Below are 14,726 nucleotides of genomic sequence, written 5' to 3' on the forward strand. Positions count from 1 at the left end.
GAGTTGAACAAATGGGTCAACGGGAAAAGAGGCCAGCAGCGTCACATTCTGCAGGAGTAACGCAGTTTACTGGCTAGGTGAACGAGCGATGTGTATGCTATTCAATTGCTAGCTCGGTTACTTATGGTCGATGCAACGGTATAACGGCTGTTAGTGGGATAGTGAGTTGGGTGTACGGTATAGTGCAGTCCTGGCTTTTGTTGACCGCTGGCTGCACGGCCTACTGCCGCCTCCGCCGACTCCGACGCTCGCGGCCAGGCGGAACAACGCTCGATAGGCTAACTTCGAAGCGGAAACACGAGCCCCATATCGCGCGTGATTGGTCACCATCGACGGAGCCTCCCTTTAACGGGGTTTCCCCGTCAAGAAAGTGCTTTGCCTTTTTGTCCGCGTAACTTGTTTAATCAAAACGGAACAGATAACCACTGTACGTATATAAAATAATTGATAGTCTTCGGTGCAGGTAAAGTTCTTCCGATGCGGTCGTATCTGTTCTGAAAAAGCGTTCAGCGCCATGCGCGCAGGATCGTCGAAGGGGCTCGCTTACCTATGTTCTAGCAGCTATGCCAAGATGGCGGTGTACTACTATATGGCGGTAGGCTTGCACTAGTCTGAGTGGTTACCAGCTACGGCGGGGTCACAGCAAGTGCGCTGTAATCTAACGTTTACACTGCTCTCCCCGCCATTATAACTTGCTTCAGCCCAAATGCAGCCAAATGATTTTTGTGATATACACATGGCTTGAAAAAAATCTGAGCTTTGATTTTGATGGAGCGGCGCAAGGTAACAACCATCTAGATGATGCTTGAACTTGTGACTAACACCGATCCTACGCTGCTACTGAACGCTAGGCCGGTAACGAAATAATAAAACGTTGGGTTCTTTTTACAGATAACCATAGCACAAGTTTTATAATAAAACCAGTGAACCTCATGAATTAAGCTGCCGTTCGTCAGTTCTTGGTACACGATTTGTAAAGTTGTGAAGTTTAGCTATCTTTGCGAAGTAAGAAAGCGAATTAAGCGACAAGAACGCAGAGTGTTACGGTGTACTTCAAAAAAAAAAAAAGGAAGGAGAAGAAACCGTGTATGACTGATTCTTGTGCCACATAGGATATACCAGTTTAGGTGTATTTCGGTGAAGGTAATCCACTGAGTTAATAACGACTAGATACAATGGAGACAAGTCTGAAACGTGCAGCTACCATATCGAAGGTGCGCGAATTACAACTTCCTTGGACTGAGGAAATTGAAAATGAGTATGACATCCTTCGGGAGATTGGTTCCGGTGATTATGGCAAAGTGTCGCTCGCAAAACACAAAAGCACAGGGACAGAGGTAAATTCTCAACTACGATTTTTAGTGTCTATCAAAGCCTGGAATATTTGACTAGAAACATTTCCGTCTTGTTGGGACTAAATATCATGCAGTTGCATAAAACCCGATTTTACAGCAACCTAGTTTGACACAAGTCGGATCCTACTCTGCACCAAGATAAGGAACCGAAGATCGAGAACGTCACGCTCAACTATTACTCAAGAAAAATAAAAACCGGTTACTAAATCGTTGTAGGCTGTACGCGAAAACGAACGAGTGAGCTCGCTATTATGTGTTAGTGTGACAATAGAAAGTTTAGCATAACTGTACAACATTCACGTGCTTCCCCGCAAACTATTCCCAACAACAACAAAAGTTTATACTTAATTTTTTAAATAAACATTGACTAATCACTCGTTAGGAAAAATACTCAGAAGGTAGTTCATCTGAAAATTTGGTCGTACCCTATCAGATTTATTTGTTTCATAAATTACGTTAATCTCGAAGCTCAAAATCGGTTTTTTTTCTTTTATTAGCAAATAAAAACCTTGTCATAGTAATAATGATCGTCGCAATAATTGAAGGGAACCATCTTTACTTACTGATTCATAAAAAAAAGTACACGTTCTACAACCATAAATACCTTCCGGAAAGACTCTATAATTCTGTATTTTTTTTAATATAATTTATTTATATAATTTCCTAATATATATTAAAAAAATCCGAGCGGTATAGAACTGGTTTAAGTAAGAAATAGTTTTTTTTTTCTAATTTATTTCCTATCACTTGAATAAGACGGCGCTTGAATGACGCACCCCCTCAAATGTAGAGTATTCCTCTTTAGACGAGCTAGTTATCTGTGTTTTGATCTTGTATATATTGAAGGGTTTCGTCAAGAGTAGAGGACTAATAAAAATCGAACACATATAAACACTAGTTCCTTCTCTGTGCCTACGAATAAAACTTGAGATCATTAAACGGTAAAGTAGATAGATAAATGTTGTTGATGTACCGTGTTTAAAAAAACTTAATTACATATCTGCCATTATTCTATAAGTTTGCTCTTTAGCAACTTGTTTAACTTTATATAACTTTGTAAGTTGAGACTGAGCCGTATGATCTGATGTCCCTGGGTTTCACTACGATCGTGTGATACCGTGTTCCTTACCTATATATATAACATGTTTGAGTAACACCAGTAAGGTTAGGTTTGATTATGTTTATAATACGAACTGTTTTTGCAATGCTTTACTTCGCAAAGGGATCTATAAGAGATCTGTGATGTTCTTCATTAAAACGTTCGCCATTAGCCTGTCTCTCCTTATGAGAAAGATCTTAAGGTTTAAAATGCGACGCAAGCTTTAGATTGAAAAATGCCTATTGTACATTTCAATTTTTAGGGAAACGATGTCAGTGATAATTGGTTTTATTTGTATACGAGTGTCTAATAAATATGATTACGAAAAGGACATAAGAGAAGCAAAGGCCAAAGCTGCAAAAGATCTTTAAGATAGTCTCACGGTGTCTCTCTTTCTTTTAAAGTATGCCGAACAATCTGTTTACCTAAGCCTATAAAATTTTATTTTTGCTATGTCCTAAGGCATCTACAGAGTTGTGCGGACAAATCTTCAGATGATACTGAGTATGTTGTAGATTGTGCGTCATCTGAAATCTTGGAGGGGAACTCTAATTTAAATCTAGCTGAGAAAATGCCGTAAACAATATAGATGCTCTCCGCGTTCACGTTCGTATCACGGCCTGAATATGAGTGTTATTTAAGGACAGGTAGTTTGCGTCCGTAAAAGCCGGGAAAAAAAATATGAGTCAATTGAGTACGATTAGAAAGAAATTGATCTGCTGATCTGATTAGCTATTTAACGGAGCTGACCGCTCGTTTTGTTACGAAGATATTCTGCGAACCACAGAGTTGACCTTCTGTTTCCTCATAGCGCCGCAGTAGAAGATGGCTACATTCTTTTGGGTATATCTATATGTGCACGTATATACCATTCTACTTACGAAATCTCTTATGTAAAACCAGCACCGGTTTTATGCGAATATTAATGGATCCTGTGGCAAGCCTCTGTCATAGAGTTCACTCGTATTCACGATATACATCGCTAGCTTCTACAAGCTACAAAATGTTAATGCAAAGCTAATAATACAGGTCCCTTATCCAGGACTATGAGAAGACGAACGTCGTCAGTAATGTCCTAAATATCAGAACACAAGATTGCTTTTCTCACGATTTTTTTTTACTTCTGTTAGCAATGTCTGAAGGTAATACGTTTAGAGTAAAGCTAGTCTGAAAAGAATAGCTAGAAACGTATTAATCCTCGACATTTCTATTTGTCAGTTCGTAATGTAATGTTTACTTCTGAAACAACAGTTGATATTTCGATTTGCTATAAAGAACATAGATATTTTCAACCGTACAGCGTCTAAATGCGTAACGTTTCAATATGTGCCACGGACTGTGCCAATCTCATCAAGGCAAACAGTCGCCCATTGGTTTATAGATAAACTGATGACAAATACCGAGGCGTACGATCTGGCTTTGTAGGCAGCTGTAATAACTAGAAGATGATTTGAATGATTCATTTTAACAGAGGAACGCTAAGGGGCATCTGAAGATCCAATGAGTAGACGTTATTGCGCTAACGGTAGTAGTTTAGTTATATACGATTTGTCTTCTGCAACAGGTGTATGCGGTGAAAATAATAGCCTTTGTTTAGCAAATATTGTTCAGTTTGCTGATGGCTCTTTTTTTTTTTTGAAAGATGGCGCCAAAGTCATATTCCGCTTAAAGATGTACTGATAGCGTCTGTTGTCATAACATACGCGTAATCAGGTTACACTGATATTCCCCAGTGGGCGTTTCGGACATTTTTTGATGCTCGAATAATTCCAAAGTTCGTTTTCACAATACAAAGCGAGACCATTCTTTTGTACGAAGCCTATTCAACTCATTCGAATTCGATCGAGCGTGCGTGTTTCCTTTTGTCATCATCGCTTTGCTTAATTTCAACGAGAAGTTTAAGACTACATCGTCAATAGAACCTCGTCTACCGTGCGTTCTGATTTCTACTATTCTTCCCAGAAACCTTCATAACGAAATCATTATTCAACCGAAACTGCCTCTAAGTGAGCAAAACGACATCACAGACATCATAGTTTGACCAGTATAAGAAAACACTTGGCCCTACCTTCCAAAGGCTATTAAGTAGACCTGAACTAGGCATTCTTGATCCATTTGATTTCATTCCTGCTACTGACATTCCATCAAAAAACACGGATTATGTAAGAAAAATGGCGTCAGTACAGAAGAAAACACCGTACGCTAACGTGTGTCGCTCTACGCATTGTCCATAGGCCTATTTCAAGAGCGGTAATTCAAAATATCAAATAATAACAGAAGAACTAGAGGACGAATGAAGGGAGAGGGAATACGGAAAAAAGAGCTAACAAATTAATTACAGTTTTCAAGAACAATAACTTTTATGCCAAAAACGTAAAGTGTGTATAAACTACCGTATTATAGAAGGCCTTTTCGTAGGTTATTTCAACCAGGTTTTTAGTTTGTCAAGCTAACAACGGTTTCATCTAATGAACATAAACAAAATAATAGTTCGCGAACAAGTTCAAAACTTGCACCTACTATATATATGTATCGCTTTTCCACTTAAGAGCTGTCAACTTAAAACACTGCTATAGTCTGTGGCCTACCATGTGGCAGGATGGCTAGATTAAAACTTTACTAGTTTTGTGTTAAATCTGCGGTCGAGGTTGCGGAGCTTACGCCTGTATTTATGCACCATGCAGATGATACAAACTACAGTTCGATGAGTAAAATGTGCACCACTGGCTTGAGTGAAACTGAGGCAGGAAGCAACGTCCCTCATACACAGAGTTTAAATTCGTCTTTTATCAAAAGTTCTATCAAACTTAGCATATGTGTTACATGTTATCTAGCCATATATTTTATCTAATTGATGATACATTTTTCAGGTTATTTTGTTTCATTAACGAGATAAAAGTATTCCTTCGCGGGCCTTTTTTAGAAATAACTTATTCGTTATGGAAATGGTTACAGAATTTGCCCAGTAGGGTAGTACGCTAGTCTGAAAAACGCTACTGCTTGGTGACTTTTGAGCCTTTTCTGTAACACGCCACCACATGAGTTCTTCACTGAAATGTCGAGAGCGATGTCATGCCTCGAAAGAGGTACGCGGTATGGCTTGCCATATCACAAAAATTAGTTCTTGAACTCACCCTTCCTGGCAGTGCTTAGGTTTAAACGTCATTAGCAAACCAGCAACTACGAAGCGTAGCTGTGCCATATATTACGGTTCGCTTTTTCCTTGGATAACATATTTTGCATGTGAATGGCGCCAAGACTTCTGAAAATTAAATAATTATCAAAAAAAAATATCTATCATAATTTATAGAATGAAAAAACGGCATTACCCGCTTCGTATCCACTGAGACAAACAAATAATAATATTATTGTAAGTATTCCGACGTCCTATAACACAAACAAGTTTACATTGGAGATCTTTCGGAATGATGCCTTTTTCTAAACCGCATGCGTATATATAGGCGCGTAATTGCGTTTAATAGCTGCCACCGTTGTCAGGAATGCTCCTATATATGTGCCTATCTCATTTTTGATAGTATTGCGCGATGCTTTGAAGACAAAGTTAGAGGGCGCGCAGTTTGGGCGTGAAATCTTGTATTGGAAATTTTAGAAGTTCTAGAATCAGTTTAACGCTTACAGACAACGGGCAATATATATATGTATGCCTGTGATATTTTCTGCCTCTTAGTCAGCCTAGCTTTGGAGACCTAACATAATATATACCAGTAACATTGTTGGGTCACCTTTTGAATATCAAACGCATACAACTGTTTTTCATATAGGTACTGCATAATAATTTAAAAAAGCTTTGTTTGTTTTTAGAACTAAGAAAGTAATGCGTTAATTCAAAAAAGTAACACGGTCCCGCCCACATACTTGAACTGTATAAGCATTCGGAGCTACGTGGCTACTTCCCGTCTGAAGGCTGATGTTAAAAATAGCTCATGCTTTATCAGCTTCTTCGAGGCCGATTGCTTGATCACGTTTACTCTCAACTGACTATCTTACTGGGCGCCGTTTGACAAAATACAGTGGTCTAGAGACCCTGAATCAAAACTAAACGTAAATTTGCAAGAAGTGGTCAAATCTAGCACTGAACTATTGAATCAGAAAATAAATCAGGAGTAGCGTTTTTGCTAACTAATTTTTCTCCAGTTCTTATCTCCTGACCAATCCAGATCGTGTAATAATATTACTGAGATTTCCCGGATTGTTGAACGCGTATGGGCTCGCTTACAATTTACTAATCAGTGTTGTTCTCAATCATTTCTAGGTGGCTCTAAAAGCAATCCCAAAAGCAACAACACCATTGCGAGATTTTTTGATGGAGTTCCACTATTCGTACTTTCTATCCCCGCATCCCTGCATCCTTGACACCTACGACGTATCATTCGAAACACCTCAATATTACTATTTTGCCCAGGAAGTGGCACCACTCGGCGATCTTTGGCAGGTGAGAGCTATATTGTGTGCACGTAACTAGTACCCCTGAGTCGCGCTAAATTGACGGTGCATTATTCACGCTACCGCTTACAGAATTGCACCTATTCTATGCATTAATTTTACGAGTCGTTCACGTGCTTCACGTTAAACACGATTATATGATTTCTAAGCCGCATCGCAAACATACGTAATGCCTGCGCCTTCGTATGTCTTCAGGTGATCGAACAAGAAGGCGGTATTGAAGAGGCTGAATTAAAAATCGTCCTACAACAGGTCGTCCCTGCTCTCGAGTTTATGCATTCGAAGGGACTCGTGCATCGGGATGTACGAGCAGAGAACATATTGCTCTTCTCGCGAGACCTCAGAAAGGTCAGGGTGCGCCAGTGAAGTATTACTCATTTCCAAAGGTTGATACTAGCATTGTCTTACCACTCGTACTATTATCACCACCGTACGGCTTTCTGCTTTCGCGCTATCTAGTGCCGGTAAAAAATACATTTACGAAACCATTTCGTCAAACTATCTCGATTCTAATTATTTATCAGCTCTTTCTTAAATCATCTTATTAAGCTGAAATACTTGACGTATTCTAGTCGGGTTCTATTGGATGTAACTAGAACATACTAGGTCTCAATTGGACCCCCTTTCTCCACTACAATATATATGCTTAGTGTTGCCCTAAAATCTGTTTCATCAGAATAAAGGATAATCACTATACAGCCTAACGGGCCAAGATTTGAGAAAGGTATTCATTATGAGCAAGATAATGAAATCCTTTCATATATTACTAATGCGAATTTAAGGTATTAGCACTTTTAACATACATCCTTTTTTAGCTATATTATATTATTATAGCTTTCAAACATATACATTTGGCATTTCGCTTTCTGTGTATAACGTATGCTATTGATAAAAAGTATTTCGCGTTATGTAATTTAGGTAAAACTGACAGATTTCGGCCTAACGCGACGGGCTGGGACGTTAGTGAAGAAACGAAGCCGTTCATTACCAACGTGTCCGCCAGAGATATGGGAGATGGTCAACCTAGAAGGGTAAATTTTCCTATTATGTAGTATATTAACGAACAGCAGTTTTGTGAATCCTTAACATAGCAAATTTTTTGCATCGAATTTAGCGCCTTTTATTCCGCCGCATCCATAAAATGCTTATTAAAAGGCATCAGAGATTTTTAGCACTAGCCAAATATACCACGAATATGACCTCTAAGACATACCATTTAAAACCTACTTTCCTCGATTCTAGTGAACGTTACAGCTCCTTAACTTCAAGCGAGAATTGTCATTTTACCACAATGTGTAATAAATAACTTTAGAGCATATATATATATATATATATGCAGGTTCCAAAAATATACATACTTTGAACGATTTAGCTTCAACGTTTATGTACGTACTGTTAATACTAAAATTGCAAGAGCATCTACATATAAAATGTATAACTTTTCGTTTTACCACAGATATATTCAAAATTATTATCGTTCTGGTCAATACACTGCTGACAACGATAGAAAAATGATTCATTCGCGAACTTAAATAACGGTTTAGTATTCATTACGTATCCTTGCTATTTTTAAGTCTTCCACTGTTATCAATTTTCTGACGTTGACCTTACTTTAGGATAGCCCTACAAGAAAAAGTTCATTGACGTCGGGTTTGAGAAACGGGCCATGAATTATATGGGACCTCTTTGCCCAACCTATTTGTTTGGAAGATTCTTATCAAGATATGCTCTTACATCACGATGATGACATGCAAGTGCCTCACTCTGTTGGGGATAAAATTTGCTGCCTTACCCAAAGTTTTCCTGAATACACGGTAAAACAGACTGTTGTAGTAACTTAAAGTTATTAGCATCAGTTATTGTACGTGTTGAGAATGGTCCAATTTTGCCTGAAACGTGGTACCTCACTAAATTGACATTACTTACGCGTAACCCGTGAATTTACAGTTGGTTTGTAAGCGCAATTGTGTCGATAAATTGTGATATTTAATTCGAGTTAAGTTTGATCGCTCCAAACAATCTTGACAAAAGAACTGTTAATCCTGTTTATATTTTTCCAGTTACCATCCGCAAAATTATTTTTTGGCCCGGGTCATCTTCATCGTTAGCATGTATCATTACGGAAATGTAACATTTTATTTACAACGTCTTAAAACGCGACAGATGCTTGATTTACTCTGGCCATGACTGGATTGTATTGCAGATGTTTGGGGTATCTCACCATAACTTTTGAGTATTCTTTTTTGGCTGCTATCGAAACCTATTGATGTTTGTCTTCAAGAATATTGGCTATGAACCTCTTGAACAGTTCAATCAACTTGTTCCAAGTTATCTTCTATCCAATTAATTGTAACTGCGTAAATAGATCTTCCTGAAACTCCTTGCTAGATTGTCTATTCATCTATGCTGCCATTTCATACTCATAAGAGCATTTTCAAATATGTTCCTTTTGTTTAAAAGTTACTCTTGATACATTAATTTCTAAATAATTATACCCTAAACTAAAAGAACAATCCGAAAGTTATAATTTGTTAAGCAGTATATAATTTTCTCGAGACACCTTGCGTTTAGATAAATCCAAATGGCTGGTTTGTTGTAGCCAAATTTATCGTCATGTTTAGCGGACCGACTAAACCATTTGTCATTAAATATCAACCTATTGCTGGCATTTTTAACGAAATTCGACAGTAATGATGAGTACGAGCAACACAGATTCGAGTCATATACCCTCTAGAGCCGTAATTAGCAACCGTAGTAGTTCTATTCACTGTAGTGAGCTGTTACTTAACTACCCAACAGAAGTGCCCTATAGCGTCGATCTACCAACACCGACGTTTAGGATTGATACCCGCGTAATTTAAAAACAAGAAAATCTGTGTGTCTGATTGCTATAGAAAATTCAGTGTGTTCCATACTTCTAATAACGATCCACGTATAGATTTAGGGAGTCGTCATTGGTCTAATGTAGTGCACTATTGCACTTACGTGTCGACCTGATACAGTTGTTTCAACTATGCGTTCTGTCTGGTCTTCATCGTTAGGTACCACGTCGAGTTAGGTTCGGATGTCTGGCAGATCGCTATGCTCATCTTTATTGCTCTTACAGCTCATTTCCCATGGGATAAAGCAGATATAACTGACCTTAGGTAAGTTCGTTTGCCTTCGGCTTACTTCGAAGTGGGGTCTGAAAAGAAATCGCAAAGGGATAGGTTAGAATAGAACAGTGAATTCATCTTTGCGTCAGGAGTAGCTGACCTAAAGCAGATCAACTTCCTATCTGAATACCGTGCACTTTACACTGTACAAAGGTGATCGGAAGTTAGGATAGAGTACCCGTTATATTGCTCGAAGGTGTTCGTTAAATGGATTAACGCAATTTTTCGCTGAATCTGAAGACGTAAGTAATTTTTTGGATTCGTATTTAACAGTCTACCCGTTCAAGGGGTTAACAATTCGATCGCAATTAAATGTATTATCACGGACCCACAAAATTATCTTTTTATTGTTGCAAATCATTGAGTAAAGCTAATTGTGAGCTTTTTATTCTTAATGAAGATTTAACGAATTTATTGAGTGGCAAAAACGTAAAACGACGAGAACGCCACGCGAATTCAAACGCTTTACGCCAAGGCTACTGCGAATGCTCCGAAGGTAAGATGCACAAATTATCTAGTCATTAATAACAAAATGATGTGCTAAATAGGACAACGTTTCAGTGTGTGCGAGCAGTGACAGTACGATGTATGTACATTTATGCTTCAATTACTTGGCCTTTTCAATTAATCAATGCCAGTGATATCACAACACAGTTAGCACACATTTAATACTTATCGATTCAGACAGCTAGATCTCGTGTATCTTGCTTTACTTGATTCATTCGTATGTGTTTGTGAATGCTTTAGGCTAATGGAGCAGAAACCTTCGAAAAGATATGAAATCACCGAGGTGAATAAGTACTATGCCGATCGCTGGGTCCTTATCCGACAGGGTAGCCGCTTCGACCTTACCGTCGACGATAGTCGTAAGCTCTGTTTCAGTTTACTCCTATAGCTCTGGATACGGAGCTAATAGATTTTGGAAAGCACCTCTTGTAGAAAGAGGAATAGATGATGCATACGAAATGCTTAGTATATGTTATCAATTTATAGATATATTATGGCCGTCGAGTTCTTAAAATGACAAAATTCTATGTATAACAAAAAAATATAAAAATTATGCTTTGACGTGGGTTGCCCTCTTTCAGCCGGACAGAGTAGCGCCAACCCAAACCTCCTAAGCCCAACATATCAAGCGGAATTCCTTGCCGAACAACGTAAAAATTCCTTCAAGGTACAAAAACGAGCGTCGTCCGTATATCCTGAAGCGACATATTGAAATACAAAAAAGCAATAGTAACGTTGCTTAAATAAATTTATTCGATAGATTAGTTTGAGACGCGGCCGCTGGTTTGATGCCTGGAGCGTATAGGTTTGAATGTCAAACTTGTATTTTTTTATGATCACACTATTCCTTGTGGAACGGTGGAATCTGCTCGTTTTACTACCGTTAGATTGAAATTTGTCGCGAATAAGCAAACTGGCAAAAAAACATTATTTGCTGTTAGGTTTTTTCCGATATAGATTAAATTACATTTCTTTTGTGTGTATGTGTACGTTTTCGTTGACAGGGTGGAACACTTCCACGTTTAAGAGAAACAACTCCCTCAGCCAGATAGGGCAGAAGGCCTCAGAGGGAGCCAGATATTCCGGATAACCTATTCAAATGTACCACGAAACGGGAACTGAATCATCTTCCCGCAAAGGCTCTGGCCCTAACAGTCGCTCAACTCATCAAAGCCTACACTTATATATTAAACAGTCCATTACCATTAAAGGTGACGTAATCTGTATAGGTGAACACATATATATTTAAAGACAGGCCAACTAGTTGTACGTAACTGATTTGACATTCTTCTCAGGTATGCTCCCCGTTTCACTTTTGATGAAACAAGATGATCGTCATGCTTTGCTGGGATGGAGCTCTACTTCGATAAGACGATCGTTTCCAGTGGTTTTTATCAGATATGTGTTCGACCTTCTAGTAGGCCGTCAAACGCGCACGTTAGGGAATCGCGCTGGTAGTTAGACCCCGTTAAAGTCAGTCATGATGTTTTTCTTATGCCATGCACATTCTATACGTAATATTGCCCGTGTCTCGCACAATCTCATACCGTGAAGTTGAATGATATCGAGTGATTAATACAGCGGAACACAGCCTGTCTACAAGTGATTAATAATATGTCTATGTGCCTTTTCATGCGATACTATCCTCATAACAAATATGTATTGTAGAATTTTAATTAAATTCGCTCCGATTATCGAACGATGACATTGAAGCTAGGTACATTTTATGGTCCATACAGCGGTTTCAGTAATAAAACTGATGCCCTGTACCTGCGTTTCCAAAGCTAAGTTACAAACCGTTGCTCATCAGAGTTGTACCCTGTACGTTATCCAGAGAACCGAGGAGACCGAAAGTATAAACAAAAATTACCTAATAATAAAACTTTCATAACATCATCCTGTGACGAAGGACAGAGAACTTGTTTAAAAAGAAAGAGGAAAACGGATAAGAATGAGCTTGTCCATAAGGCAGTTGTTTTGTAGAGCTTTGTTCAGTAGACAGATGGGTCTATGGTAAAAAATCGCTTTTCTCGCATTTTGGCAACTCAAGTGATTCCTTCACCGGTTTACAAAGCGCGATACATAGGGTTCATATTGTCGATGCTGTTGTGCGCTAGCGCAGTTCCCTCTAAGGTGCATCCTTCGATTTCTAAAAATCAACGGTTCAAATCCACCAAACACCTGGAAGACGCACTAGAGACATTCATTGCTTTAATTACATGTTGTCGAAGTTCGATTATTAGTATGACTGTTATCACCATAATAAACCGCGACAATGATCATAGTGTAGAAAACGTCGAATAGGCGGGTAGGCGCTTGGAGGAGCCCTGTTTATCAATCTTTCGGAGTGCGTCATGCTAAAATAAACGCACTCGGGGAGTTGGACACTGTTTACATAGAAATAGCGCAATAATCCAATGGCATATAAATAGAACCACTGTAACAAACAAAACAAGAACGAATAGAGTCGCAATAAACCGTTCCATACTACCTCACTTGGGGTCTCAATGTGTGATTCTGGCGTTTTCCATCATATTTTATAGAATCTTATATGGATGTCTTTATCTGTGTTCTTATGTACAAAATACTTAGTCGTCAATAAGGCGTCTAACGGGTAATTATTGTAACAATTATTGTTGCTGATTAATGTCGAAATGTCGTACATTTTTCGATGATAGCAGCGTTGCACGTACTGCTAGAAATATTATGACCTACGAACTATTACGAGAAACAAAAACATAAAAAACAGATAGTCTGTACGTAGTAGTTATACGGTGACAGGTTTTCACTCGACCACATCAACGAAGGAAAAACAGCTTCCGAGCATCGTTTGAAGACCCGTCAACGAACGCTTATATATTTACAGTGTATAGTTGCAAAGTTCGGCTAAAATGATCCCTGTGATGGTTACGAAACTTCGGTTTCATACCATCTGACGTACTTTCCCGGAGCAATCAAAAGGGAAGACACTTGGTTTTATCTGACATCATTAAATAGTACAGACAAAATTAGGCCTTCTGCAAAAATACACGTCATAAGGATTGAATCTTCCATATAGTCGCCCTTTACTGAACCTACACAAATTATCCAGGATTGGTTTTGTGACACATATAATTTTCCAAACTATTGTTGTTTGCAAGCCGTTTCCAGGACCACGCACCCGATGTGACAAAAAGCAACTGTTGTACAGCAGCGTACCGAAACCGATCAGACGAAAGGCATTTTTAAATATATGAAGCTACTGATTCCTATCGCCTGACCAATCCTTCGATAAGAATTGCGTCATTCAAATCATCGTCCAGTATAACTGAAATTCTTTTATCATTTCGATCTTTTCTTGTTAGTGTTTAGCTCGGTGTAACTTACGATGTTTCGCCCGCTTGGTTTGAGCTGCGCAAGCTGGTTTGCCATTTCAAAGCTATTAAAAGTAAAATACAGAACAACTGGTCAGGTAAAGCACTACATTTATGACCGTTGTCTAGTTCGAAGTGCGTCTCCTCGCAGGTTTTCAAAGTCGTTTGCTAAGCTCTTTGTTTCTCGAAATTAGATAGTTCAACTTCAGACACGCCGTTATTTCTACTAACTTTTTTTTAGTAACTTTGTTCGATAATAGGGAAAGCACTAGCTGACTGGAAATTGGATAAGTTGGTGGCGGTTGTAGTACTGCAAGCCAGAACGACCAGCGCATTTCTCAGTCTGCTCAGATGAGCAAATCTATTTGCGTAAATAATAATAACTCAATATATATTAAAATGGTTGATATGACGCAGAACCTCAGCTCGCACCTTGTTACTTGGATTCCTGATGCCTTTCGTAAGAAATAGAGTGAATGCATCTCTGATCTCACTTACTTCAGTCATTTCAGTTTTTATAGGTTGTGACTTCAGAAACGAAAAGAATCTTGACCATTCCGCGTATCATAGTTCTCTGTAACGCTTCATTAACTGCCGAATGTATGGCATTTCATGTCCATCCGAATCCAATATGGCGGCACCTTAGCAGGACGGCGGAATTTTTCTTCAGAGGCTGAGTTGCCGTTAAAGCGTGATGCTGTCAGTTAGTCGAAGATGGATGAGCGTTTCCGTCAGGTCCGCAGAGCTAGTTGTAAACAATTTGGTTCCATATAATAGACATTCCAGTTTTTGG

The 14,726-nt window shown here is 38.7% G+C and overlaps 1 protein-coding gene across 6 annotated transcripts; it reads left to right on the forward strand.

Annotated features, from left to right (window-relative positions):
- The first annotated feature begins 77 nt into the window (after positions 1-77).
- On the forward strand, positions 78-13,095 carry LOC111253577 (serine/threonine-protein kinase SBK1-like). 6 transcript variants are annotated; one of them, XR_002674725.2, is made up of 10 exons: positions 78-1,337; positions 6,728-6,907; positions 7,114-7,266; positions 7,837-7,949; positions 9,960-10,064; positions 10,474-10,569; positions 10,821-10,939; positions 11,162-11,247; positions 11,585-11,791; positions 11,876-13,095. XR_002674725.2 is itself a non-coding variant. In XM_022813202.2 (9 exons), exons 1-9 carry the CDS (start codon positions 1,176-1,178, stop codon positions 11,630-11,632), a joined length of 1,062 nt encoding a protein of 353 aa, XP_022668937.1. In that variant the 5' UTR covers positions 78-1,175; the 3' UTR covers positions 11,633-13,095. The 6 variants fall into 6 exon arrangements, 5 of the variants coding, with proteins under 5 accessions (XP_022668937.1, XP_086849890.1, XP_086849892.1 ...); XM_022813202.2 differs by having other exon boundaries at positions 11,585-13,095; XM_086993764.1 differs by having other exon boundaries at positions 78-783; positions 11,585-13,095.
- Positions 13,096-14,726: the final 1,631 nt, after the last annotated feature.

The sequence above is a fragment of the Varroa destructor genome, unplaced genomic scaffold (assembly GCF_002443255.2).
Source record: "Varroa destructor unplaced genomic scaffold, Vdes_3.0 BEIS01000006.1, whole genome shotgun sequence".
Taxonomy (NCBI): domain Eukaryota; kingdom Metazoa; phylum Arthropoda; class Arachnida; order Mesostigmata; family Varroidae; genus Varroa; species Varroa destructor.

Bases quoted from the DNA above. Each gene is read 5' to 3' on its own strand.
- LOC111253577 (XM_022813202.2), top strand. From the start codon at position 1,176: ATGGAGACAAGTCTGAAACGTGCAGCTACCATATCGAAGGTGCGCGAA. The intron at 10,065-10,473 runs GTAAGTTCGTTT...TTCTTAATGAAG, and splicing joins GCAGATATAACTGACCTTAG to ATTTAACGAATTTATTGAGT. The intron at 10,940-11,161 runs GTAAGCTCTGTT...GCCCTCTTTCAG, and splicing joins CCTTACCGTCGACGATAGTC to CCGGACAGAGTAGCGCCAAC.